The sequence below is a fragment of the Crocodylus siamensis genome, chromosome 5 (genome assembly GCF_052110815.1).
Source record: "Crocodylus siamensis isolate JL-2025a chromosome 5, ASM5211081v1, whole genome shotgun sequence".
Lineage (NCBI taxonomy): Eukaryota > Metazoa > Chordata > Crocodylia > Crocodylidae > Crocodylus > Crocodylus siamensis.
The window spans coordinates 186,855,777-186,883,034 of NC_143399.1; the positions used below are offsets into that span (position 1 = coordinate 186,855,777).

General features: G+C 44.4%; 1 protein-coding gene across 6 annotated transcripts in view; it reads right to left on the reverse strand.

The window, feature by feature from the left end:
* Positions 1–27,258, reverse strand: part of ARHGAP12 (Rho GTPase activating protein 12) — a 181,067-nt gene that overhangs the window by 112,226 nt on the left and 41,583 nt on the right. For 5 of the 6 annotated variants that reach the window (XM_090047522.1, XM_090047521.1, XM_090047524.1 and 2 more), the window contains exons 3-4: positions 11,153–11,416; positions 494–634 (exon numbers count right to left, since the gene is read on the reverse strand). In XM_090047522.1, the coding sequence (XP_089903648.1) occupies positions 494–634; positions 11,153–11,416 (405 nt within the window). The remainder of the gene's footprint in view (positions 1–493; positions 635–11,152; positions 11,417–27,258) is intronic. The other variant, XM_090047525.1, reaches the window with a different exon arrangement.

Genomic DNA, 27,258 nt, shown 5'->3' on the forward strand with positions numbered 1-27,258 from the left:
AGGTAAAATGTTGTCAAAATGAATTAATGGTAGAAAAAGAACAAACAAAACACATCTCTCTTGATGCTGCTGTGCTCCAATGACTAAAATTTGCTGCCTCAAAGAAAAATTTTACAAGATTAAATAAACAAACTAATAAAATGGCTCATTATGCATGAAGAACTCTTCTGTACTACAAGGCAAAACACTGGCAAGAAGCACTTCCCTATAGCATCACAAAAGGATAAAAAAAATGATGCAACGCATGTTTGTTTAAATTGTATATAATGTCCCAATTTTAAAGCTACCAGTAGGAAAAACATCTTCACAGCACGTAGGTATGGCATGCATCAGGACAAACTTGGTTCAGTTGCCAAAGTTCTGTACTCATTGAAGAATAAAGGAAGCTAGCATTATAGAAAAGCTTTACCACTAAAATAGAAACTTATATTAATAGAGATAATTAACTTTAAAGATTTAGACTACAAAGTGACAAGAAGAAAGGAAAATGTACCTTTTCATTAGTATAGTCATTGGTATATAAGGTTTGACCATGTTCATCCAACTCTTCTGACCAACCCTTTGGAGGAGAACCATACTGACTATCTGACTGGCTGTAACAAGAACTGTGGTCGTTTTCTTCTGATGAAAGATGCTATAAGTAGTCAGAAACATACAAGGGAGTTTTGAGAATAAATATAGTTCAATATCTGAAAGAGATCAAAGTTTACTTGGCTAGAAATTGAAGATTTAAAAATGCAGCGATAATTTAAGGGAGTTTTATAGTTTTATTTAATACTTTAGGTCAGAAAATGAGAAGTGCATTTCTACCATTGAAAACCTTGTTCATTGTCACTAGCTTGTTCAAAGATTCTGAGAGATGAGAACATAAAAACCACTGCTTACTTCCCATTGACATCAGATCTCAGATGACCAAATGTTTTGGCATCCAAATATTGCATTACCAAACCATTTCAAATAAATTTGTTTTCTCAAGTGTTTTAGCCAGTAAGGCATCTACATTTTATTCATATACTTATAACTGACTTTATTGAGCTAACCAAATGATTCAGCTGGCAATAAGTTGTATCGTCTATGAGATCTGAGGATCAGATGCCTTCGTTTTTTAGAAGCCTGTTAGCTGTTTATAGCAAAATTCCTCCCCACTCCCAATTCCTAAACAGCATCATACTAAGGGCTTCCATACACCAAGAATTACTTGGAGCTTCAGCTGCACTTGCTTTATGTCCTAGCACTTCCTCACTGGACAGGTAATGGACGCTAGGGCACTGCCAATTTCCATTAGAGTCCCCCATTTTGAAATATACAGCAGTAAAGTCAAAGGAAGCTATACTCCAAGATCATCTTTTAAAGGCAAGGACGAAGTGGGAGCAAAAAAGACTACATCAATAATTGATGGAAGATTGAGCAAAATCCCTCTAACTTGACCTCTTCTTTCACCTTATCTGCCCCCAGTATTCCTCTTCCTTAAAAAAGCTCTCTGGGAATCAAGTGTACATTCTTCTTCCCACTACCAAGGCTAGTAGAAATTATGCCAAATTATTGCTCCTTGAAGGAGAATGCACATTATACTACTCAAACAACAGTTAAGGCATGGCCATAAAAGACCAGCTAAAGAGAGGAAGGGACATGGTAAACAACACAAGTTTTGATGGTAAGCAGGAAGGGAAGCAGGGGGGCCTGGGGGTGGGGTATCTGCTCATCTTCAAAAAGATGCACACGAGATCCCAAGAAGAACTTTAATCCAATCCAATTAAAAATATTAGTGATAAAAGAACAGCTGAAATTTCTTAGATTTCTCATATCTGTTCAGTCTGCTAGAGAAGAAAAACAGTGGCTTTTGCTAACCAGGCATATCTACAGCCTTTAGTGTAGTTTTAATTTAATCAGTGTCTAATCTTGCATTCCTTTTTGGCATACTTTACAATAGTGATTCTCAGCCAGGGAGCCACAGCACCTTGGGATGCACCTTGAAATCATTTCAAGGGTGCTGCAGGGTACAATAACAATGTTACCACTGTTCAGTGTACAAATATGATTCACTAGATAAACCCAGAGATGTCAAATAAGATTTTATAAGGTTAAGGACATTCTGAGCTATTGTGTTCTTTCTAGGTTCTCTGGAACAGAAAAAATGCTCTATTACTTTTCCAAAGCCAAAAATGAGTTGGTATTTTTCCAAGGGATGCCTTTAATCTAAAAATGTTCATGTCCATGTCCTTGTGACAAGGTATTCAGCAAAATTTGCAAATTCATTGGAATGTGACATGGCCACACTGTGAGCAATTCAGCTATGGCCTTGAACTTGCAACCTTTGGAATAGCGACCATGTGTTGAGGACCACTGCTCTATAATGGCAATGTGATATGAGATGTGAATAGTGGGAGGTTAAGCTGGTCTCCCAAATGAATCCCAAACCTATCAAAAACCTAGACTTGTTTCTAGATGCTAAAAACAAAGCATACCAAATCTGATCATTCTGGAGGGCACAGTCTCAAGAAAAGACTCATTCACTTACCATAAACTTAAAGCTCACTTGTGTACTGAGTTTGACATGCTAGTTTGTAGAGTTTAAAAAAAAGAGTCTTTAGTTCTTCGAGTTCTAGTCTCTGCTTAGTCCTGGATATCAAGAACTATATTGAAATTACTGTGACAGCAGAGGAATACCAGGAATAGGCCAAACATGATTCAGTTTTACAGGATACCTTTAGGATCTATAGAGGTTTTAGATCTATAACTTATGCTTTAATTGTGTCTTAAGTGTGCTGGCATTAAGCCAAATTAGCAGGCTATGGTCATTTTTAATACTCAGTTTTATCGAATAACTGAAGTGCATCTATATTTTGTTTCTGCCCTGCAATTACCTCCACTGCAGAAGTACTGTACAGCAGAAACCAAGCAGAAGATTTGTTAACCTTGATTTGTTAACCATGCCTTAACCTTGATTTGCTTTGTTGTCTACTTTTCTCTTAATTAATCCCACCCAAAAAGTATTTTATAAAAAGCAAATCCTACAAAAAAAACTGTGGTCCTAACAAGGTAACACAATAGCATTCCTTTATTCTATCTCTTACCTAACTTGCCCAGATATCATAATAGCTGAGGGAGATTTTATTGCTAACACACATACCAATTATCCAGCTCTTCTGAAATGCACATGCATTTAAATCGGCCAAATTATCGGCTGCATCAGGCCAATTTCTAATACAGCCAATTTTCTTTATATCAGCACCGATCCCATATTGAATCAATGCATCGATGCATCTCTAAAATCCACAACTAAAATGAAACGTGCGTGCGTGTGTACTGAATACAATGTTTTATTGATATACAATTTTAAAGAAATTTAGAAGCCCACTAGTGCCTTAAATCACTATAATAAAATAAATTCTATATATCCATACATTTTGGCATTTGATTTGGGTTTGTTTTTTTTTTAATCATGGAAAAATCAAAGCTCTCCCTTGCCCTCTTTGCTCACCAAGACAGATCCAGGGCCCTCACTCTGAAGCCACAGTGCACCAGCCCTTCTGCTGCCCCTCACTCCCAACCCATAGCCCTCTGGCCCTGCTGGTGCCCCTCACTCCCCACTCAAGTCCTATGCTTCCCACCCCTCCCCAGCCCTGTGAGAGGGCGCCCCCAGCTGCCAGGGCAATGGGGCCAGGGACCCGTGTCTGCAGCCCCCTGCATCGCTGCAGCAGTGCCCAAGCCCTGGCTGCTGCCTGCAGGAGGTAGCAGCTGCTGTAGCAAAGCACAGAGCCCAGCTCACCCTCCCTCATGGATGGCATAGCTGGAGCAGAGCCTGTTGGGGATAGTGGGTACAAGCTGCCTGCTGCGGGCTTCCTGCTTGCTGTCCTCCCCCTGGGGCCTCAGCAGCCCAGTAGGTGGGACCCAGTGTAGCAGGGCAGAGTGGGGAAACTTGCTGCTTTTGGGAGCTCCATGCTACCAAGGCAAGGTGCCCCCTGCTCACCTGGCAGCAGCAAGGAGCACATTTCTGCACTGTCAACCCTGCTGCTGCCGCCAAACATGCAAGGGGTGCTTTACCAGGGTAGTTCAGGGCTTGCAGCAACAAGGAGCTTCCCTGCCCTGCTCTGCCCTGCCACACCAGGTCCCACCGGCTGGGCCACAGAGGCCCCAGGGGGAGGGCAGCAGGGCAGGCAGCCTGAGTCAGATCTGGGGGGCATCTGCCTGCCCCCTGGGAGTGCATGCAGTGGTGGGGAGCCAGCCCCCCCAAGCCATCCATGGCTCCACACACACACACATTCCAGACCCAGGCCCCAAGCCTCCCACACCACCCAGACTGGGCTGGAATGCTGCCAGCCTTTGCAGAAGTGGAAAAATCTGTGTATTACTCCATTAAAATGAAAATTCTGCATTTTTCTTCAGTTAAATGTGAAAATCCATCATTTTTTTTCCCATTTTTCCACAGGAAACTGAAAACTTGGCATAAAAAAAATAGGCATTTGAGTTTCCTTTACTTTCTCAAAAGCTTGCACATTCATAGGTCTCAGGTATTTTCACCTTTTTCTCCACAATCCATTTCTATGGCCAACATGGTCTCTGAAGATATATCCCTGAGTTTTTGTCCTGTCTTCTCTGCTGCTCTATTTCACACGTATAATTTATTGTTTGTAAAAGTTACTGTTAATGAAATATCCAGAACTGAATATTCTAGTCTACGTTGTAGCCCTTGTGTCATGCTCAGAGGGACTCACTGCCCCAACAATACAAATACTGAATACACTCAAAAATCCATTTTGCTACCATATAGCATTCCTAGTTCAAATCTGATTTGATGCTTAGATCTCTTTATGGTCTAATGCGTTTCTCCTAGTGAACATCTATCTGTTTTTCATTATTCTTCCCCAGTTCTATTAGCTTGCACTCCCAGAAGATTAATTTCATGTAATAAATCCAGACCTCTTTATCTCTTCCTATACTTCTAATCTTTGGCTTTAATTCTTTTAGATTCTATTTTTCCACTGTACTAAACAGGGCCAGAACTTATACAAAACACTGCTGGAATCATACAGATTTCTTCTTTCCGCCATAGCCCTCATCTTGTCCTATGATTTTTGCACACAATTCACTTCTGCTTCAACTGCTTAAACGTATACATAGCTTTAATTCTCTAAATTTTCCTTACCTAATTAAAGAGTTACAAGTCTAATATTAAGCTAATTTATTTTAGAAGCATGTGTGATTGAAGTCATCTTATTTCCAGTTTCTTAACTGATAAAATATAAAATCACCAACCTGATGGAATATAAGCAACCAATCCTCTCTCACTGAATACAAATTAAAGAACTATAGGGAGGCCATTATCCTTTTTAATTAATATTTGCTATGACACTAAGTCCCTTCAGTCATATATGAACATGTGCCAGAGGTAGCATAAATTCAGCGTGTTATAAGTGAAAACTCTTTGTTCTACTATTCTACATAAAACAGGTACACATATAAAGAAAGCAGGCAATCTTCCAAATCACAGAAGATCTAGATGTGCTGTGTTTGCATCCTATATTACAGTTGACTTTTAGGGCTAGTTATTTATAAGAAGCCTGTTATACTGGGAATTCTTCACCAAAATCAAGTTTATATTAGTTTAAGTATGCATCCCCAGTGTCCATTCAGAGACTGAAAACTAGACAGGACTATCTGGGAAAAAAAGTATAAAAGGATCATGAACAAGGTGACAAACTGAACCATCAATGAAATGATGTATCCGTAGCAAAGAATAAAAATATTCCTGACAATGGAACCACATGAGAAGTTTATGGTTCAAAGATACAAGAAAAGACAAAAGAACCATTAAAAGTGCTGACATTAGAAAGCAGGAAGAAAGATGGGGTGGCAAATCATATATACCATAAGCTCATTGTAAGGAAACTGCTTAGGGAGTCAGTTACTTCAAAAGCTGCTATAGTAACTGGGTATGAAATAAAGTCCTATTTGATAGAGGTGAGTGGGAAAGTAATAGCCAAGTGTCAGAAGCAGCAATGACTTTTACAAGAATAGCATCCATTTCACTGCTACTTCCAATAGATTCCGAAACAATTAAACCGAAGAAATTCTTGTAAATGCCACAGTGCTGCTGCTTCAGAATCTAGAAGAACAGCAGATACCCATCCCTGAGAGCAGAGGAAGGACAGTCAACCCCTCTCACTCCAATTTCTCGTAAGGCAGTGGTGGAGCCTTCCATATTAGGACTCAAATACCTTAAAATGTGTTCATTGCTTTGTAACAAGAATGATTTCTAACAATTCAGAAAGAAATATAATCTTACACTTTTAAAACTGGCAATATGAGTGAAGTGGGAGATATCCTGGTAAATATTTACTTCTTCTAGCACTCATATCAACCTTAAGATTCTCATGCATTCAATTACTTAAAGAGGAACCTCCACCCCTTCAACAGGCCCCTCCCAGTCTTATTTGCATTCCGATAGAAATATCCATACACAGAAAGGGCTCAACAGCAGTAAACAGCAGCACAGTTAGGAAAAATACAAGTGTGCGTTGCGGGGGGGAGGGGGGGGGCGGTGAGAGGGGCTCAGAAATACTGTTAAAAAAACACTTTCAAGTAACAGGATCTGAAAACCTGTTTGGAGTAGGTGTTTTGCCTACTGTCCCAGGAAGGGAGAGCAAAAAGATAATAATAAGTACTTACAGGCAGCAGGAGAAACAGAGCAGCAGGGGCAGAAGCAAGAACCCATGCGGCTCGTCAGCTGCTTCTTTATTCAATGAAGGCCAGCTGGTGACGTCAGCCACGAGCGCCGGCTGGCAGGGATAAAAATGAAGGCCGATGGTGCAGAAGGAGAGGAAGGAGACAGCAGCAGGGAAAAGGAGCTACAGTTGCCACTGAGAGACAAGCTGGTGACGGACCAAAGCAGTGTGGGACAGAGCATTCCGCCAGGAGCAGTAGAGGAAAGGCGAACGAGCAGCAGACACCCCGGACTCAAAGGAAGACCCAGAGACAAACCAGAGGCTCGAAAAGATCCCAGGTGGAAGTACTGGGATGACCAGGGAGAAAGGGGAGCCAGGCCGAAGGGGAGGACCCCAAGAAAAGCACCGGGGGGTTACAATCGGGGCAGGTATCACCGCCATTCTTGGCTGGGTGAATGACAGAGTGGGAGGAAATCACGGAGATGGCGGGTAGCAAGAGAGGTATCCCTGAGCTAGAGTAAGGGGAAGAGAAGCGAGGGAGCAGGGTGTAGCCATGCTAGGAAGTGGTTCACCGTTCAATGTTTTGTTAATGATTTTCTGTTCTGTTGCCCTGTGTGAAGGGGTTGAGGAGTAGAGGGCATAGCGAGTACCCTGAGGAACAGGGCCAAAGGAGAGCCTCAGAGATTTTCTTTGTTTCCCTGGCAGAAGGGGTGGAGATAGGGGGAGCAGAGAGAGCAGGCCCGCACAGGAGAACCATCATAATAGGTGATAAGCAGGGGGACGCGATGCCATGAGAGGGGCCAAGGATGACAGAGGAACAACGCACGAGGGGGCGTGAGGCCGGGGTGTAGGGGTGGCAGAGCCCCATGAATGACCGCCAGGTGAACCGCAGGCCACTAGCAAACCCGACGACCAACCCCGTCCACTGAAGAACCAATAAGTCATGGCAGGCGAGAACAGGGAAGGCGAGTCGAGGAGGAGACACCTACTAGGTCTAAGACGCGAGCCGGGAGAATGCCCCACTTTGCCATCAGGGCGAAGGTTGCTCGAGGACAGATATTTGAAGCCTGGCGGCCACACCTACTAAGCACCTGAAGGTAGCTTTTAAATGTCCAAGAAAATTAAGGACCCACTGTAACAGGCCCCCAGAACTTGCTAATAAGAAGTTATTTTATCCATCTATACCAAGGGTGGGCAATCATTTTGACCAGAGGGCTCCTTACTGAGTTTTGGTGAACTGTTGAGGGTCGGAAGTGTAGCTCCACCCCTTGACAGGTACCTTAACCCCTGGTCACCATCTAGGGACTGGACGTCCCGCCCCTAACTTCTGACCTTTGCCACCACAAGTCCCTCCCCTTGCCCCAAAAAGTACTCCTTTTGCAGGGGGGTAGGGTTGCCATCTTAGAACCAAGGAAAAAAAGAAATCATATATTAAAAAAGTCAAACATCTGCTATAACATATTTTAATTTTATTGCAGAAAAAAAATGTCCCGATTTATCTGTGTTCGTATAGTGCATATAGAGGTGGTTGCATAATAGCTCAGAAATAAAGTCTTACTTTTGTATATTGGGGGGGGGTGAAGTTTGAGAGGGTGTGGCTGTATGTGTGGGTAGGTGGGGTTTGTGGGATGTGAGAGAGGGTGGGTGGGATTCCCCCACATAACCCCCATCCCAACGGCACACAGCCCCCACTACCACCAGCAGCACGTCCTCAGGGTGCTCATGGCCCATGTAGACACAGCTGCCCAGAAGCACGTGGCTCTAGCCAGTTTCAGGAGCTTACGTGGCAGCAAGAAGCAGAGCCAGGCCAGACTGCATCTATTGTGGAAGGCTCCCCACCTCTCATATGCAGCTCCTGGGAGTTGCATGCCATCAGGGGGAAGCTCTGCTTCAAGTGGTATGCAAGTCATGGGAGCTGCACATAAGCCATGGTAAGTCTTGCGCAAAAGAACCAAGTCAACCCAGACTCCGGACTCCACACTCCCACCAACCCCAACCCTATGCTTCCCCAACACCTGCCACCACTTTCCTACCTGCTGCATGGAGCAAGCACCGCAACCAGGACTATGAGGAACTCCCACTGGAGACCAGAGAAACCGAGCAGGTTTCTTTGTGGCTGCAACAGTGGCTGCAGCAGCTCTGCCTAGAAGCTGTGCATGCTGGCCAGGGTTGAGGCCCTTGTGTGCATGAGGATGGAATTGAAGGGTACAGGCTCAGTGGGGTACAATTAATTGGTAGGAGCCCACAGGCTGGATGAAAAAAAAATTGCCTGGTCGGCTGGATCCAGCCTACGGACTGAATTTTTCCCACCTCTGATCTATACATGCATCTCTGTAGACCTAGCCAGCCCTCTGTTGACCATATCAGGTAATAGATTAATTATTTGTGTAATTCAAAAGCAAGCCCTTCCCCAAACACCACCATAGGCACTTCTAAACATTTATTAATGTGCTTTTGCTAATGTGCATTAATTTTAATGCCTTCATTGTGAGGTACTAGAAAAAGGCGCATTAGCCTGTTTCCGTGCACATCAGCAAAAGCACATTTTTGGGGGACAATGCTTTACCGTACATGAGAATAGGCTAATGCCTATTAAAACTCACATGTTAACATGCTTGGTACCCATTTGGCAGTTGGTCTGGAGATTAGTAGTTCCTACAAATTTCAAACTAGGGACAGATTAATTTTTTTTAAGCTGTTAAATAAAAACTACATACACCACCATATGTACTGACAAACGAGATCTGTTTTTACAATGACATACAATTCATGCTGTTTCTCATATTCAGTGCAGTAATTCTCTCTCTCTTATAAAGTCAAGCATGACAAAAGATTCAAAATTTTGAACATAAAAGAATCGCTCTCTCCTAATTTAGAAGACAGACATCTTTTACACACCTTTAACTGTAACAGATGTATACAATAATTCCAATTTCAAAAATAAAATTCATATTCTTACATAAATAGATACAAGCAGGCATTATTTTACTCTGCACTTAGGATAGCATTTCTGGATACCAATTCAGCCACCACGCAAAACTACACACCCTTACGAAAAGTAGTAGGACCCAAGTGTGCAACTATTTTCTTTTTAGATCCATTCTATAAAAATGTCTTTGAATTACATAAAAGATTTAGGTTTGTATATTTATTAAGACACGAAACCTGTCTAACTAGTAACCAAACATCTAAAAACTACTTCTGTTTTGTTGTGTATTAATTCATGCTATACAAAACCCCCAACAAAATTAAATATGGTTTTAATCTCATTTTCTAACTACAATCTAGCAATATACTGTTCTTTATTTCCTTACAAGTCATTGCCAATAAAATTCTTATAAACATTCTAAATATTCGTTTGGCAGAACAATCTTACTATCATGGAGTCTAACTTTTACTTTCTTTCCCAATAACCCTTATATACCTTCCCCTGCTCCCCCCTCAAAATAAGAAAATCACCTTCCCCATAGTTTCTCTACAAATGCACCTTCTGTGTCTAAGGAACTCTAAACAAAACCTTGACACCCGGATTAGTTCAGTTGCCCTATACAAGTAATATTGGTAGAGCACTTTCAGATCCTGTTAGCACTGAATTTTGGTGGTATATAAGGAAAAAGGGAAATCTATGCTAACTAATTAGCATGCCACCACCAACTACATAGACTGAGGATGCCATATTTACAGCAGTGGCATCTTCTGAGAGAATGAAATGTGAGGTGCCGGAAAATCTATACACAACCTGCATGTCAGCATGCATTAGTATAGTTTTAGGAGATTATGACCTACATTGTTTTATTGCAGAACCATTAGAGAAAAAACTTACAACAGTTGGGGGGGGGGGGGGGGGGGGGGGGGGGGGGGGGGGGGGGAGGTAGATGATGCACAAAAGAAAAAGGTGCCAAAATTATTTGGCCAAATATTGGTGGCATTTTTTTTTTTTAAATCTCCAATGGGGTGGGAGGATGAGATTCAACTCAAGAGCAAAAAGAATTAAATAGGTACACTTTTAGACCAGAAATGTACATGTTAACTCAGCTTCCAAGATCCTTCCTCCAGAGGTATTCTCATAAAGAAGAAAGGAAAAGGGAATGTTAGCTTCCTTGTTTCAGAAACAAGAATGGCAATGCTGTCTTCCTCACCCCAGAGAAAATCCTGTTACTTTAATAAGAGATCATTCATACATTTATTTCTTCCAAAAAAGGGAGCCAAGACTAAAGAAAATAGCTTCTACAGGTACCCAAATGGAAGGAGAGGCACAAGGCCCGAGGTTTTAATTCACTTCTGATCTGGGGACAAAGGAGTCCAGCAAAAATAGACTTCATGTAAGTTTTACCATGCACATCTAACTACAGAAGAAAAACAAAAGACAACAACATGCTTCTCTACTTCAAAACAAGTATATCTTTGAGTGTTAAAACTTTACCAGCATAACCAAAGAGCAAAACAGCACACATTTGCAATCTGTTTGCATCAAAAATAGAGAATACCTCATGATCTAGTTGGCTCTGCGGATCCCCTTTATTTATGTTTGTGTCTCTGGTCCAACGTGGAGGTTTCCAGGTTCTTTCCTGTGTTCCTCGATTGTAGTAATAACAGCGTCCTGTAGTGTCTTTATGAGTTTCCCACTCTCCATTAACTTGAATTGGTGGGTTTGCAGGATAAGGTGGGAGTGCAGACTGAGATATTTTCAGTTCTTGTAAATTAGCATAAACTGGTGAATCAGGCCTCCCTTGGCTTGGTGGAGTAGTTGGCTATTGTAAAAGAAATAATTCATTATTATTGAAACTGCAAACAAATTATTATTATGCTCCTTTAAATCACAAATAGGATAATGCACAAATAGGATAATGCAAATTAACAGGAACAACGGTAATAAGCTGATGGAGAATATGTTTAGGTTAGAGATCAGGAGGCAATATTTTAAGGTTAGGGTGGCCAGAATCTGGAACCAACTTCCTAGGAAAGTGGTCCTCGCCCCTACCTTGGGCAAATTCAAAAAGAGGTTAAATGATCACCTGTCTGGGGTCTTGTGAACCCAGCATTCATTCCTGCCTGTGGCAGGGGGTCAGGCTAGATGATTTGTTCAGGTCTCTCCTAACCCTAGCTACTATGAAACTTCTGCCATTTAAAAGGGTATGGTTTTTAAAAGAATTGAATATTTTTTCTGCCGATAAACTTAAAGTTTATTCCCCAGACCTTATCTATTTCAACCTAGTAGATACCTAAAGAGCGGTTTTGTTTCATTAACATTCCTCTAAATAACTAGTTTTATATAACAGATTTGAAAAGGAATTAGGCAGGATTCCAATAACTTGCAGCAAAATTCAGTTGAAGCATCCAGATATGCAAAGTGTAAAGCATTAACTTTTGTTAGATGTTGCTTTCCGAGCGTAAAACATAGGTGGCTCCTCCCCCAAAACTGAATTCATGCAGAGAAACAGAAAAAAATAAAGATGTCTTTGATAGTGCCTGTTTTCTATTATCCTGATAGTGAGATCTAACAATGTGGCCTAAATGCTGCAACTAGAGAATATGGGAACTTCAGTGAATGGTTTTCCTGTAAGTTTTTAAAACTGAAATATCACTGACCTAAAACAGCTATTCTTAAATAATCAGGGCTCATGGTAGGAGGTGGAATCTTTTATTAGACCAACAAGATTTTTGCAAAAACAATTCTTTAAATTGCAAGCTTTTGGGCACAAACACCCTTCATCAGGCATCAGAGAAATCGTAAAAGTTCTCCTGGGTAGAAATTAAAGTTCATATTTCATAGGATTTCACAGAGGAGTCAATTAAGATATTGTCCAACAGTAATTGTATGTCACAACCTCAACACAGGATAGAGGAATTTATTTAGACAGTTGGTGTTTAAAGTTTGGTGAACTTCAAACACCAAACACTTTAAACACTTTGGCCCTTCCCATGGTTCACAAATGAGTAAGGTCAACTTTATTTAACTATATTTGAAATGGAAGTAGAAATGTAACCAACATCTATAGAATGAAATACTGATACTGGCAATGCAAATAATGCAATATTTGCAATTATAATTGCAAAAATAATGCAAATTTTCTGCTAGAACATCATCCCCAATGATTTACCCAAAGGAAAAACTACAAGAAACTGGAGACACTGAAAATAACTTACAAACTACAAAAATGATTAAAAGAAGCCTTTTTATATTAGCAGTTTATTACACAATGTCATGTTTTTAAATTTATAAAGATGTTATAAACACCATATAAAAAACTCTACAGATTACCATAGGTCTTCAAACTGGTAATGTAGACCACATCTAATCATATATACATGAGATTTTGCTTAGACAAGGAGGCGTGATACTTTGGTTTATACCACATAATCAGATAGAAGCCATTAATAGACAACAACCACAACCAAAAGAGGAATTTACATTTTAAAGAAACTAAAGGAGATTACAAGACTAGGTCTTAAAGAAAAGCAGGTCTCCTAATATATGATAAACAAGATTTAACATGCACCTAAATTGAATGGAAAAAGAAAAAGAAAACTTGACTACTAGCTAAAGTAGTGGAGCTGGAGATAAATGCTGCACCAAGTTAAAAAAACCCAACAAGTGAAATGTTGATGTTTCTCCCACATTTTACTGAGACAAATGATAAGGATTGTCTTTTTTATCTGTTCAATAAAGACATCAAAAAAGCCTGATTGAAGGAAAAGATGAAGGTTCTCAAGCTTTATTTCCATCCCCCCCACCAACACACAAGATCACATCCAGCTTTTCATTATCTCTCTCCCTCTCATATCCTACCCCAATCTTAAAATTCAGAAGAATTTTTTTCTGAATTTTGAGACTGGGATAGAATCTCTCTCTCTCTCTCCCATTTTTTTTTAAACCCTGCACTGTGTTCCTTGGTTTACAAAGCCTTTACTACCTTGCTTTTGGGGTTCCACATAAATCTATTTCAGCCTTCATCTCATATCTTGCTTATCAACTAATCAAATTGAACTTCAATAGTGAATCCCAAGCTATTTCCTTTTTCAGTACCTTTTGTCCGGACCATGTTCCAGGTTCACTGCTGTTCAAACTCCTCACCCATTCCAGTACCCCAATCTCTCACACTCTCCTCATTCAAATCTTTCCCCAATCCCAGGTTACATCCATAAATCTTGTTCCAGGAAGAGGGAAAGACAACTCACTTCAGATGGCTTTGAAAATTGCTTGGTATCTGCAAAAAAGGATGACTTGAAACAACCATGAGCCCCTTCCTCAATGCTAGAGAAAGATGTTTCTGGAACTCCTAATGGCCTGGGAAGCTGAACTGACAAACATGAACTTAACTGTAAGACTTGTCCCTGACAAAGCCTTGAAGGAAGATGCATGAATTGCACTGCTGAATGCAGCAAAGCATTTGCATAGAGAGAATGAAATTATATGTTTGACAAGGGAATGTATCTAGGCAAAGAAAAAAGGGGATTGAAGAGAAGTGAATAATAAATCCAAGATACTCCTAGATTTATCATTCCAAGGAAGAAACTGGTACAAACTGATCTCAACTTCAGCAATAAGGAAATGCTTGGGAATAAAGCACTATCACTGGGGGTACATCTACACGTGTATTTAATGCGACTGAACAGACTCCTGGGTGCAACAAAAACTGAGCTGGGAAGGAGCAGTTTAGGCCAGGGCTGCCCCTGCCCTGCTCTGGCCCGCTATAGCAAGCCAAGGGGAGCCAGCCCTGGGCTGGCAGGGTGAATGGGGATCAGTCCCAGGCTCCAGCTGGTGGGAGAAGTGTGGCCCAGGACCCAAGGGGGCAGCCCCAGGCTGGCAGGGGGCACAAGGAGTTCAGGCCCAGGCAGTGGGTAGCCGTGTTGGGCAAAGAAGCTGGTTGGGCCAAAAGTCTCCTGCAGCTGCCAAGTCACGTGGCTACACAACAAGCAGGAGTGAGGCCCCCTGCTGGCAGGGCTGACCAGGCACAATTTACTCCCGTGGCAGCATTTACACGTGCATTACTGCATAGTAAATAACTGCAGTAGGATTAGAGGTACACAGATACATCGGTCCAATATTGGATCAGTACCAATATAAAGACTACCAGCTGTATTGGATAATCGGCCCAATGGGGCTCATAATTTGGCCACTGTGCTGTGCACAGTGGCAATGTAGCATTTGGGCAGCAAGGAGCACAGCCAGCAGTCTGGAGAGCTGCCTTCAGCTCGTAGGTCCAGTGTGGTGGAAGGGGAGGGGGGGGAAGAAAGGGGCATTGGGGGTACAGATCAATGCCCCCCCATGGTGAGGGAGGGGGCAAAGCAGACACTGCCCACGTGGGGCGAGGGTGAGGCCAGAGCTGTGGCTCATGGGGGGGAGGGGGAAGGAAGAGGTGACTCCTGCCACTACTTGCACCCTGGGAGGGCACCAGGGGGAGGGGGAAGGGGAAGGCATGTGCCCCCCCAGATCTGCGTGGGGCGGGCTGCAACTGGGGCTGCATGGGGCTCTTCTTGGTAGGGGCTGGGCTTGGAGCGGGCACCAGTGACACTGGGAGGATGCTGCATCCACCGCAAATTTTGCCACCGCTGCCAGGCGCAGCCCCAGCTCAACGCCCCACCTCCACCCACGCTCCAGGAACAGCTGGGGCTGCAGCAGGAGGCTAGCAGTGGCAGCACTGGGAGCAGAGCAACAATGAAATCTGGAGTGGATGCAGCATCCTCCTAGCGCTGCTGGTGCCTGCTGCAAGCCCAGTCTCTGCAGAGAAGAGCCCCATGCAGATCCAGGGAGGTGGGGGCACACAGACCCCATGCCCTGCCAGGGTGCAAGCAGCAGCAGGAGCCACCTCTCCTCTGCCATAAGCCGTGGATCCAGCCCCCAACCCTGCCTGGGCAGCACCTGCCCCCTCCCTCACCATGGGAGGCATTGATCTGCCTCCCATGCTCCTCCCCTCCCCCCACATTGGACTTACCAGCTGGAGGCAGTTGTATAAGAAATTAGATCGGTATTGGCAAATTTGCCTCCTTAAATATTGGCTGTATCAGTATTGGCCCCAAAAATCTCTATTAGTGCACCCCTAAGTAGGTGCCCCTTGTATTTACATGTACTACCCTGCTGTGGTTAGTTTACTGCAGCCTAATAGGGCCACACATGTAAAAGTGCAGCATATACTGAGGAGCTAATTAGTCTACTCCACAGTAAAGTATCATGCAGACATGCCCTGGGACCCTTAACTGCTGTGGGGGGGGGGGGGGAAAGGGGTGCTGATTTTTAAACTGCACCACTGAAACACTCTGCTAGAAAATAAAAGAAACAACAAAACTGCATACTCTCTCCAAGAAAAACAAATGACAAAACTAGGTTTTTAAAAACTCTAGTTTGTATCTAACAATTCATGTTAAGATTATAAAATCAGAGAAGGGAAAACATGCAGCTTAATGATAAATTTGACCTTCAATTTAAAGGAACAAAAAAGCTCTGGATACTATTAATGGTTTTAAAAACTTAAAAAACCATTGAACTTAAAAAACCATAAATAGTACCCAGAGTCTTTCATTCCTTTAAATTGAAGGTCCTATATATAACATTTACATAAAATACAGATCTTCAGTATTTCTATACTCAATTCTGTACCAAAAGATTTTTGAAAGTTAATCACACACTGCTGATTACAAGACCAAACTTAACTGCAGTAAAATAAAAATAAAACGTAAGGCCCACCACCATAATCTGACTGAACCAGTGAAATGCCCGAGGACTGTAACGTGAACAATTCCCTAACAATATTACATAAAAGGTTAAGTTGTCAAGAACAGATATCTTTGGAAGGTCTGGAATTTCAAAAGTCAATGTTTACTTTTTAAAAGGCAGAGATACATTGTAAGAGAAGAACCAGAAATCAAAAGCCATTTCCTGTAACTAACTGCAGAACAGTATTGTAAAGTTCCCACTAGCTCCTCTTTTCTGACTCCCTTGTCCCCAGAAATCTGCCCAATACTCTTTTGAAGTCCAGACTAAGAACTGAAAAAGCATTCAGGTTCACCAGAAAATTCAGGAATTCTGTAAGGATGTCAGGATCTAGTTATGGAAACAGAAGTCACAGTATTCTTAGACATAGACATTAGGGCTGGAAGGGACCTCGGGAGATCATCGAGTCCAGCCCCCTGCCCAAAGGGCAGGAAGTCAGTTGGGGTCATAGGATCCCAGCAAGATAAGCATCCAATTTACTCTTGAAGGTGTTCAATGTAGGTGCTTGAACCACCTCCGATGGCAGGCTGTTCCAGACCTTGGGGGCTCGGACAGTAAAGAAATTCTTCCTTATGTCCAGCCTGAAACGGTCTTGTAGTAGTTTATGACAGTTCAACCTCGTCATCCCTTGGGGCGCTCTGGTGAACAGACGTTCCCCCAGATCCTGGTGGTCACCCCTGATAAACTTAGAGGTGGCCATCAGATCACCCCTGAGCCTGCGCTTTTCCAGGCTAAAGAGTCCCATGGCTCTCAGCCTGTCATCGTAAGATCTGTTTTCCTGACCTCTGATCATGCGCGTGGCTCTCCTCTGGACTCTCTCAAGCTTCTCCACATCCTTTTTGAATTGCGGAGCCCAAAACTGGACGCAGTACTCCAGCTGCGGCCTCACCAAGGCCGAGTACAAGGGCAGAATGACGTCCCGGGATTTGCTCGAGAAGCATCTGTGGATGCATGCCAGCATTTTGGTCGCTTTACTAGCCACAGCATCGCATTGCAGGCTCATGTTCATCTTGTGGTCAATGATGACCCCCAAGTCTTTTTCTTCTGTAGTGCTAGCCAACGTAGCACTGCCGAGCCTATACGGGTGCTGCAGGTTTTTCCTCCCAAGGTGGAGAACCTTGCATTTTTCGGTGTTAAACACCATGAGGTTCTCGTCTGCCCATTTGCTGAGCTTGTCCAGGTCAGCTTGGATCACCCGCCTATCTTCTGGCGTGGATGCTTTGCCCCAAAGTTTGGTGTCATCGGCGAACTTGGCCAGTCCACTCCTAACTCCAATGTCCTCATCATTGATGAAGAAGATGTTGAACAGTATGGGTCCCAGGACAGAGCCTTGAGGGACCCCACTGGTTACAGGGCACCACAATGAGTGACTGCCATCGATCACAACCCTCTGGGTCCGACCACGAAGCCAATTTCCCAGCCAGCGGATAGTGGTGGAGCCAAGGCCACAACTGGACAGTTTGGCCAAGAGGTGATCATGGGATACCAGATTGAAAGCTTTTTTGAAGTCAAGATATATGATATCAATCTCTTCTCCCTTGTCCAGGTGATAGGTCACCTGGTCGTAGAAGGAAATGAGATTGGTCAAACAAGACCTACCCGCAACAAACCCGTGCTGGCTATACCTTAGGATGTTAGCCTGGGCCAGTCCCTCAAGGATGGCCTCCTTAATAAACTTTTCTAAGATCTTCCCCGGGATAGAAGTCAGGCTAATGGGCCTGTAGTTAGCCGGATCCACTCTCCTCCCTTTCTTGAAGATCGGCAACACATTGGCCTTCTTCCAGTCTTCGGGCACTACACCAGAGCGCCAGGAGTTTTCAAAGATCCGTGCCAGGGGCTGGGCTATGACGCTCGCCAGATCCTTGAGTACCCTGGGGTGCAGATTGTCAGGGCCGGCTGACTTGAAGGTATCCAGCTTCTCAAGGTGTTCCTTCACGAGGTCAGCATTGATGGAGGGTAGGGGATTCCCCTCACCCAGATTTCCCTGTCCCATAGCAGGCATGGGCATCCCGTGTGACTGATGAAAGACTGACGCAAAGTACCTATTTAATAGGTTGGCTTTTTCCTGGGCGTCAGTTGTCAGTTGCCCCATCTGGTTTAGCAGGGGTCCAACATTGCCCTTGCTTTTCCTCTGGCTCCCCACATATCTGAAAAAGGACTTTTTGTTGTCCTTGATGCTTGAAGCTAGTTGGAGTTCAGTTGCAGCCTTGGCTTTCCTGGCTTGGTCCCTGCAGGACCGGACCAGTGCGGAGTAATCCTCCTTGGAGGTGAATCCCATCCTCCATCCTTTGTAGGCTTTCCTTTTTAGCCACGGTAGGTCTGCTAGGTCTCTGGAGAGCCAGGGGGGCTGGTGTGCCTTCTTGCTGCCTTTCCTCCGTGTTGGAATAGATTTAGCTTCTGCACTGAGGATCGCTTCCTTGAGAAGCGACCACTCTTCTTGAACTCCCATCTCCCTGGGGTCATGGTCCCTGAGGGCCTGACCGACTAGCCTCTTGAGCTTGTCAAAGTCGGCTTTTCTGAAGTCAAGGACTTTTGTGTTGCTGACTGACTTGCCAGCTTTATGGCTGTCACCCAACTTCCCATCAATCACTAGGTCGCCGATTAGGTCGTCCCCCGTAGCCAGTATCAGGTCAAGCAGTGCTTTGCCTCTTGTTGGAGCAAGCGACCTCAGTCAGTTCCTGGGCGAACTCCTGGTCAAGCTCGGGACTTTGAGTGGGAGGTCTGTAGTAGACTCCCACCGTTGTGTCCCCTGTGCCGAATTACCCACGAATTTTTAGCCAGAGGGTCTCTAGCTGTCCATGCCGGTCGCCAACATCAGCTTGCAGAGACATGTAGCTGTCCTTCACATAGAGAGCTACACCCCCGCCCCTTTTGTCAACACGATCTCTCCTGTACAGGGTATAGCCCTCTATACCCGTGGTCCAGTCATGGGTGGAGTCCCACCAGGTCTCCCTTATCCCAATGACATCCTATTTCTTTGCACTGAGCAGGAGGACGAGCTCGTCCTGCTTGTTGCCCAGGCTCCTGGCATTAGTGTACAGGCAGGCAAGTGTGCCCTTGGGGGCTCTTGCCTTGCCCATAGATTGTGCCAGGGCTGGGGCAGGGGTGAGCTCCCTTAAGTGCCCCCTTAAGTGCCTTGGTCCGCTGGCTTTGCCAGGGCTGTTCAGCGGGCCAGCAGGGGCAGTAGTCCCCCCATCCCCATCTATGCTTTCATGTTTTAGTATATCTTTGAAAAGCGCTATGTCATTATCCAGAAGTAAAAACAGAGAAATACTGATGCATAAAATATAATTATCATTTAAGTTCTTTAAAATAGCAAACATCTTTATCTACCTGCAGTGCTTCACACAACTGATTGTGGGCACTGGATCTTTGTGCAATACAAACTGTTGAAATATTTATAATGTACTGATGAATGATCCAAGTTTCATAAAGTTTAAACTAATTCCCTAACATATGATATCTTTCTCCTTGACTCTAGCTGCCTTTAAAAAAACCAAACAAAACAAAAAACACCCAAAAAACCTAAACTCATAATACAGACTTTTGAAAAATACAGTACCCACTAGCTGTCACTGTGGAGCTCCAAGGCCCTGAACAGCACTATAATTTCTTTCTTCAATGCAAACCTTGTTTCTTGAGTTTAGGCATTGATCAGAAACAGCTGTTCAGAAAAAAAAAAAAAACCTTCACAGTTTTTAACCAAGCTGTATTTAAACAACGTGACTATATTCCTTTACAACCAGAAAAATAGTAGAAATTCTTCATGATTAGCATTAATTACAAAATAAGAAGAAATAAAATTCTAGCCTATAAATAGTAATTTTGCGAAACCAATCATCTACAGCATCAAGTATACTAAAATAATCCAGTAGCTGAATGTGTTCGGAATAGATTCAACTACCCAAACTTCGGTTTAAAAAAACAAAACAAAACATATTTAATTGCATGCGTGAAACATTCATACCCTTTTTGTATATACACCAAGTCTGGTACCCTTATCACAACAAAAGCAATTCCAAAAACCTGCCTTTAGATCAAAGGAATTTACAGAGTACTGACAGAAATTAGGAATGCACCAATAAAGATTTTGAGAGCCAATACCAATGGCCAATTATTAACAAGCCATATCAGCAAGCAGATAACTATCCGATTGCCAATATATAGCCTGGCAGCTTGGAGAGCAACATCCGGGTTGGGGGGGCAGGGAGGAAAGGGGTGTGAGGGGAACAAATCAAGGCCCCTGTGATGAGAGAGAAGGGGAGCTGGGGCAGGTGCTGCCCAGCCAGGGCAAGGGGTAGGACAGAGGACAGTCATGACCAGCTGATGCAGAGGGCACAGGGAGGAGGGCAGCAGCTCCCGCCACTGCATATACCCGAGGGAGGCATGTGCCCCACCAGATCTGTGGGGAGGGCAAGGGCAAGGGCAGGCCGCTGCTGCAGTCTGGGGGGGTTGGACCAGGCCGGGGCCTGCAGGGGGCTACAGCAAGTTCTGGGGTGGCAACAGCCCACCCTGTAGCTCCCTTCCCAACACTGCCACCACCTGTCTCAAGTGCAGCTCTGGCTGAACCCATTGCTGGAAAGAGCTCACCACCACCCCCAGCAGCAGCCCACCCTCACCCCATGCACAAATCCAGGGGGGCACGCACCTGCCTCATGCCTCCCCCGGGGGTGTGTGCAGCAGCAGAAGCCATCCCCACCTCCCTGTGCTCCTTGGAGCAGCTGCTTACAGCTGCATCTCGCACCCCACCCCACCCCACCTGGACAGAGCCTGCCTCACTCCCAGCATCCCTCCTCCCTCACTGTGGGGGCCTCAATATGCTCCCCACCCCTTCCCCCTGCAAAAGACTTACCAGCCAGACACTGCTCTCCAAGATGCTGGACTGGCTGCACGCAAGCTGTGGCTGTGCGTGGCATTAATTGGAGACATTAAATAGGCCACATCAGCCAAAAAAAGCTGATTGCTGGTAACGTCAATTTTCCTTTTATCAGTGCCAACACAATACAAACCAAAGTACTGGTACACCTCTAATAGAAATAAAAGTTATAAAAAAAAAAGTCCCCAACATATTGCTTTCTTGATGTTTATTATCATAGTAACTTATAGCATCAGTATCTTCTAGTGTTTAAGAATTTAGGCAACCATTTTATAAACCTTCCAAAATTAATTTTAATATATATTAGGTAATTTTCATGCAATAACCTCCCAGTGCAAAAAATGAAACGCATATTCAGAAAACCCTTGCTAAAGAGGAAAAAAAACCCCAGAATTTATTCAGGAAAACCTGTGTCAGTACCAAATTTTTGTTAAGTGGTACTAAAAAGGGTCTGATACAGACAAACATTTTACAGAAACACTATTACAGAATTCATACACTTCAAAATGAGGCCTAAATATACAGCTCTTCAGAATTTGATTTGCATAGTAGAGGCGCCCGCCACTAAAAATATATTGCTAATCATAAGGGGCGCACCAATAGGGATTTTTGAGGCCAGTACCACTAGCTGATATTTAAGAAGGCATATTGGCCGATATTGATCCAGGATCAGATACACTGCTTCCAGCAGGTAAGTCTGGTATGGTAGGAGAAGGCGCAGAGGAAGGCGGAAGAGAAGGGCTGTGGGAGGGCAGATCAAGGCCCTGTCATGAGGGAGGGAGGCAGGGGCTGGGGCAGGGGTAAGCATTGCCCAGTTGCAGAGGGCAGGTCAGGAATGAACCTACAGCCTGTCTGTGGGATGGAACAGGGCTTGTCCAGGAGGCACAGAGGGGAGTGGGAGGCAGAGGTGGCTCCTGCCACCACATGCGGCGGGTCTGTCAGCTCCCACTGCTGCTACTGTCACTCATCTGGGAGGGCACAGGGGAGTGTATGCCCCCGGATCTGCACCAGGGAAGGCGGGCTGGGGCCTGGGCTGAGGGGTGATATCGCTGGGAGCAGGGAATCTATGAGGAGGCTGCAGTCCCCCCTGTAGCCTGCTTCCAGAGGTGCCAGCTCCCGGCCCAGCCCAGGCTCTGCTGGGAATTAGCCTGGCCCCAGTCAGTCCCACACAGATCTGGGGCCTGTTCCCAGCAAAGCCTGGGACAGGCGGGGCTCAGGATAGCACTACTGGGAGGGGCTACAGGTGGAGCTGTAGCCACCTCATAGCCCCCTGCTCCCAGCAGTGCAACCACTCACCCCGGTCCCTGCCCAGCCTAGGCTCTGCTGGGAATACCACTGGCCCCAGTCCACCTCACCCCACAAAGATCCAGTGTCCTCCCGGACAAGTGACTGGAAAGCAAACTCCCCTCGTGCGCCCCCCTGGATGAGCTGAGGCTTCGTCCCCCACCCACTCGCCCTGACTGGGCAGCACTTGCCCTGATTCCAACACTTGCCCCTGTGCCAGGCAAGTGTTTTATGCTTAAATACATAGTTATTGGTTGACAGTCCCAACTAGCAAAGAGTCCTTGAGGCATGAGTGCAAGTCAATACAGGAACACTAGTGAAAAGCAGTGATTGGCTATGACTTTGTTTAATTATTGCTGTGCTTGGTTGGTATGCAGGTTCTTACACATGTGCTTTAGATCAGTGGTTCTCAGCCTTTTTTGTACCAGGACCCATTTATAAACATCAATGGCCAGTCCTGACCCAGTGCCACTCACTCTGGACCCATTGCCCCCAGGCCCCCTGTGTGTGGGGCAGGAAGGGGAGGGCATGGGAGGCCCCAAGCAGCCCCTTGTAGGCTGGAACTCCACCAGCCTGTGAGGAAAAACCACAGTTTCCCATGTTTTTCTCCTTTAAAGAAGAATCCATTTTTTTAAGTTTGTTTGAGACCCTCTCTTAGAAGCTGGGGACTTGCCTACTTCCCAGGTCAGTGATAGGCTGCTGGGGGACCCCCCCCCAAAATCGGTGATCAGCCACTGGTGCCTCCCCAGAGCCAGGAGGCACCAATTACCCATGAGCAGAAGTACATCCAACACTACATTAGCAGGTATCATCTGATATTACCACATGCCATCCAGAAATTAAGCGATTATTAAGAATGCTACATTAAACAAATTGAACAGATATTGTCGATTGAAGAAAATGTATTTTAAGATTAAATCGTTAAAATTCCCCTTAGATTAAGTTGAAAGCTAAACATTTATTTACTATCACTATTTTTTTTTTATTTATTTCAGGGAAAAAAGACATGGTAATCTTTGAAAGACAGGCATATTTCCATTCTTTCATGTCTAATACTATGCACACTTACTAAAAAGGTGTTTATAAAATAAAATGTCAATAGAAAATTTGTTTCAGAAACAAAATTAAGGTTTTGTGCCTAAGGCACATGACTGGGATTCCAAATATCCAAGCTCTGACAGGCTTAAGGCAGGGTAAATTTGCACCTTATAGACTAGTTGAATCTCAGGCTTCTTGAGTCAGACTGCAGACAGATGTACAAGTCAAGTTCTGTCAGGTTAAAAACTGCAAGCTAAAAATAATTCAGATCTGGCAAAACAGCTACAAGTTTAGTGTAAGATGAACTGGTCTTAAATTCGTTATGCTCCCAAACACCTACCTTTCTATGCACTCTGCTTGTTTGTACATACCTGCCACTGTGCTATTTGCTTCAAGTCTGTAATCCAAGCTTCCCTTCTGTTCATATGCCCCAACAGCTATGCTTCAAACAAGTTAAATGAATCCTTTTGTGCTCTTCCTCTCTAAATCAAGACATCCCAAGCATATCATAAATTCATGAATGTTGATGAGACATTCAGATAATATAGTGATAAATACCAAATACAGGTTCTTACTACCACTTAAATATTGTGCAATAAACTAAACTGACTGGGTCCCTTTAAGCTTTTAAATGCTTAGGGTAAATAGAGAATTATCAACACTTCCAGTGCATCTGTTTTAGGTTGCCAAGTTTCATACTCAAGAAAATAATGCATCTGTTAGCACTGCAAATATTTCTCAACTAAAGAGAGGGCGAGCTTCATTTTGTTCCCCCGTCTAATATTCATGTGGAGCTAGAAATAGTGTTTGAAAGCCATTCTAGCAAAACTATCCCCTTACAATGTCTAGCCTGCCAATGAAAAAGGCAATTTTGCTAGAACAGCTCTTTAAGGGAGAAAGTGGTCGGAAAACCCTGATTTTGCATATTCAGAACACACAGTATCATGACTATCACAACTAGGAGCACTGTTTAACGTGGACCTATATTTTTTCCATAACTGCATAAATAATTAAATCCATATCATACATCCAAGTGCTGTAATAATGCTGTTAAATAAATGGGATCTTTGTAAAATATGCACAAAAACAAGAGTTTACCCAAGCTATATTTCACCACCTAAATAATATACACTCCTCTCTCTGGCTCCTCCTTCCCACAGTTCTCTAAGAAAAAATGATTGATAAGAAATCTGTTTCTGTTCAGAGCTCAATGTGGGAGGTGTGGGAGAGGACCAGGCCTGGGGGTGGGGAGAAGCCAGTCTGCCATGGTGGTGGGGGGGGAGGGAAGGTAGCAGCAGGCCTGGGCTAACATGGCAGTGGAGGGGGACGGAAGGTGGGGACTTGGGGCCAACACGGGAGTGGAGGGGGCCCGGACCTGACATGTGGAGAAGGCCCACTCCTCCCCTGCCCCTGTCGCATCAGGCCACACCCGCTGCTTTCCCCTACCACTGCCATGGCAGGCTGGCTTTTTCCTGGCCCCCCTGCCATATCGGGCCTGGGCCGACTCCTCCCCTCCCCCCACCGCCACTGCCATATTGGCCATGAGTCCACTTTCCCCCCCTGCTGTCACGGCATAGCTGCTCCTCCTCCCCATGTCAGGCCCACTCCTCTCCCCACCACTACATGAAAGGGAGGAGGGGCAGGTCGAGGCCAGCACAAGTGGCCCCGCTCCCCTCCCTACGCCACCACCGCTACCTCCAAGGAGCAAGGTGGGGCACAAGGCCAGCTCTGGTGGCCTCGCCCCCCCCCCCACTCCATCATCACTGCCACTCCAAGGAGCAGGGTGGAGGGGGCAAGGCCAGCCCCACCATTCCATTGCCACTGCCTCCAGGGAGCAGGGCAAGGGGGAAGAGGCCAGCTGCACAGAGGACCCCCTCTATCCCATGTCCCTGCCATCATAGTAGCACTCCACTGCGCTGCCACCTCCTGTCCCAACGCTGTTTTCCCACTCCGATTGGTTGTTTCAGTCAGTCAATTAAAGTGTGAATAAAGCATTATAGGCAGACAGACAGATTATGGCTTTTATAATATTAAAATAATCTTCAATGTGTGGTCCTTAACTTCACACTAATGAAATTCTGCTCTGAAAACAATTATTAATTTCCTTATAAACTTTTCTATGACATCATTACAAAATTGGAAAGCTTCTCAGAAATTAACCCTTGAGATGAGGGAGTAGCAGTATCCCCATTTTACAGATGAGTTGATTGAGAATGAGTAAACTGGGGGGGTGTAAGTTTGAAGCATTGCTACAATGACTCCATAAACTCTTCTGAACCAAGTCTGTAATAATACACTTGAATGACCAAAAGCCTTGCGAAGAACAATAATTTATATGAAAATTATAAGTTTTACACATGGTACTGCTATACCAGAAATACTTTGCAGTGCGCTGTGCAACATGGACATAGATATCATTCCTTTTACAATGAAGGCAGACAACGAACCTATCAAGAAGTCAAACCTGACACAGCTAATTAACATTGCTTTTAGCAGCCATTCATTTAACGACATACCTTATGAACTCAAATGTTTAACTAATTTGTTTGCTTGCTGTGAAACAGTAAAAAAAAAAATTTAAAAAATCATGTTTCCATGATTGGCTGACTTGCCTTTTTTAAGTCATGGCAGCTGACGTTCACAATCCACAAAGGGACTCTGCCTTTAATTTAATTTACAGTGCCTTACAAGATCATGTCCATCTTCCTGCACAAATGACATGTTCCCCAACTGTCCAGTGGGGTGCACGCTCAACTACAATGACTAAATAAGGGAGGGATAAAAGAGGAACACTTAAGGGAAGAACTGGGACTCTGCATGTCAAATGTCAAAGGAAGAGTCTGATTTGAGAATCCTAAATGGAGAGATAGGATATGGGAGTGTATTAAATAAGTTCTGTAAAAAAATCCTCATGCCACAAAAGAACAGTTCTCTTTGTGCACATCAGCAGTAACATCACTGATATCACAGAGAATTGGAGAAAAAAGTAGGGCTGCAAGGGACCTCCAGAAGTCCCCTAGTCCAACCTCCTGCCTAGCAAGATCATCCCTATCCAAATCATCACCTGTATCCCTAAACTCTACATAAGATTACCATCAACCCTGACAACAGAGACCTAACACCCTAAACTGCCATAGGTAAAGCAGGGAAAATATGGCAGCCAATGTCTTGCTTTTATAAAATGTTGTCAATAGATGCTCAAAAGATTCCAGGTAGAGGACCATGTCCGCCCCACCCCCCACTGCAGAGGAAAGCAAACCCCACCACAGTCCATACCAGTCTGACCATACATTAAAAATCCTTCCTAATCCAAATATGGTGATTGGCATGACCCCAAGTAGATGGGTAAGACCCCCAAGCTAGGAACCTCCAGCTTTGGTCCCAGCAGGAGCACACCCCAGTCAAAGTTGATTGCAGCCAACACTCACTGCCTCTGAAGGAGGCTTAAAAACACCCCAAAAGGAGGGAGAGGAGGAAGAGGCACGCAACGCATCCAGGAAAGCCCAGAAGCATGGGAAATACCCATGGTAGAACAAAGGCTAGCTACACCTAGACCATCCCTAACCAGGGACTGCCCACCTCTTCTTGAGCACCACCAGTGATGGAGAGTCCACAGCTTCCTTAGGCAGTTGATTCCACTGCCTCGCTATTCTAACAGTGATAGCCCTCACCAAGTTTTAGCA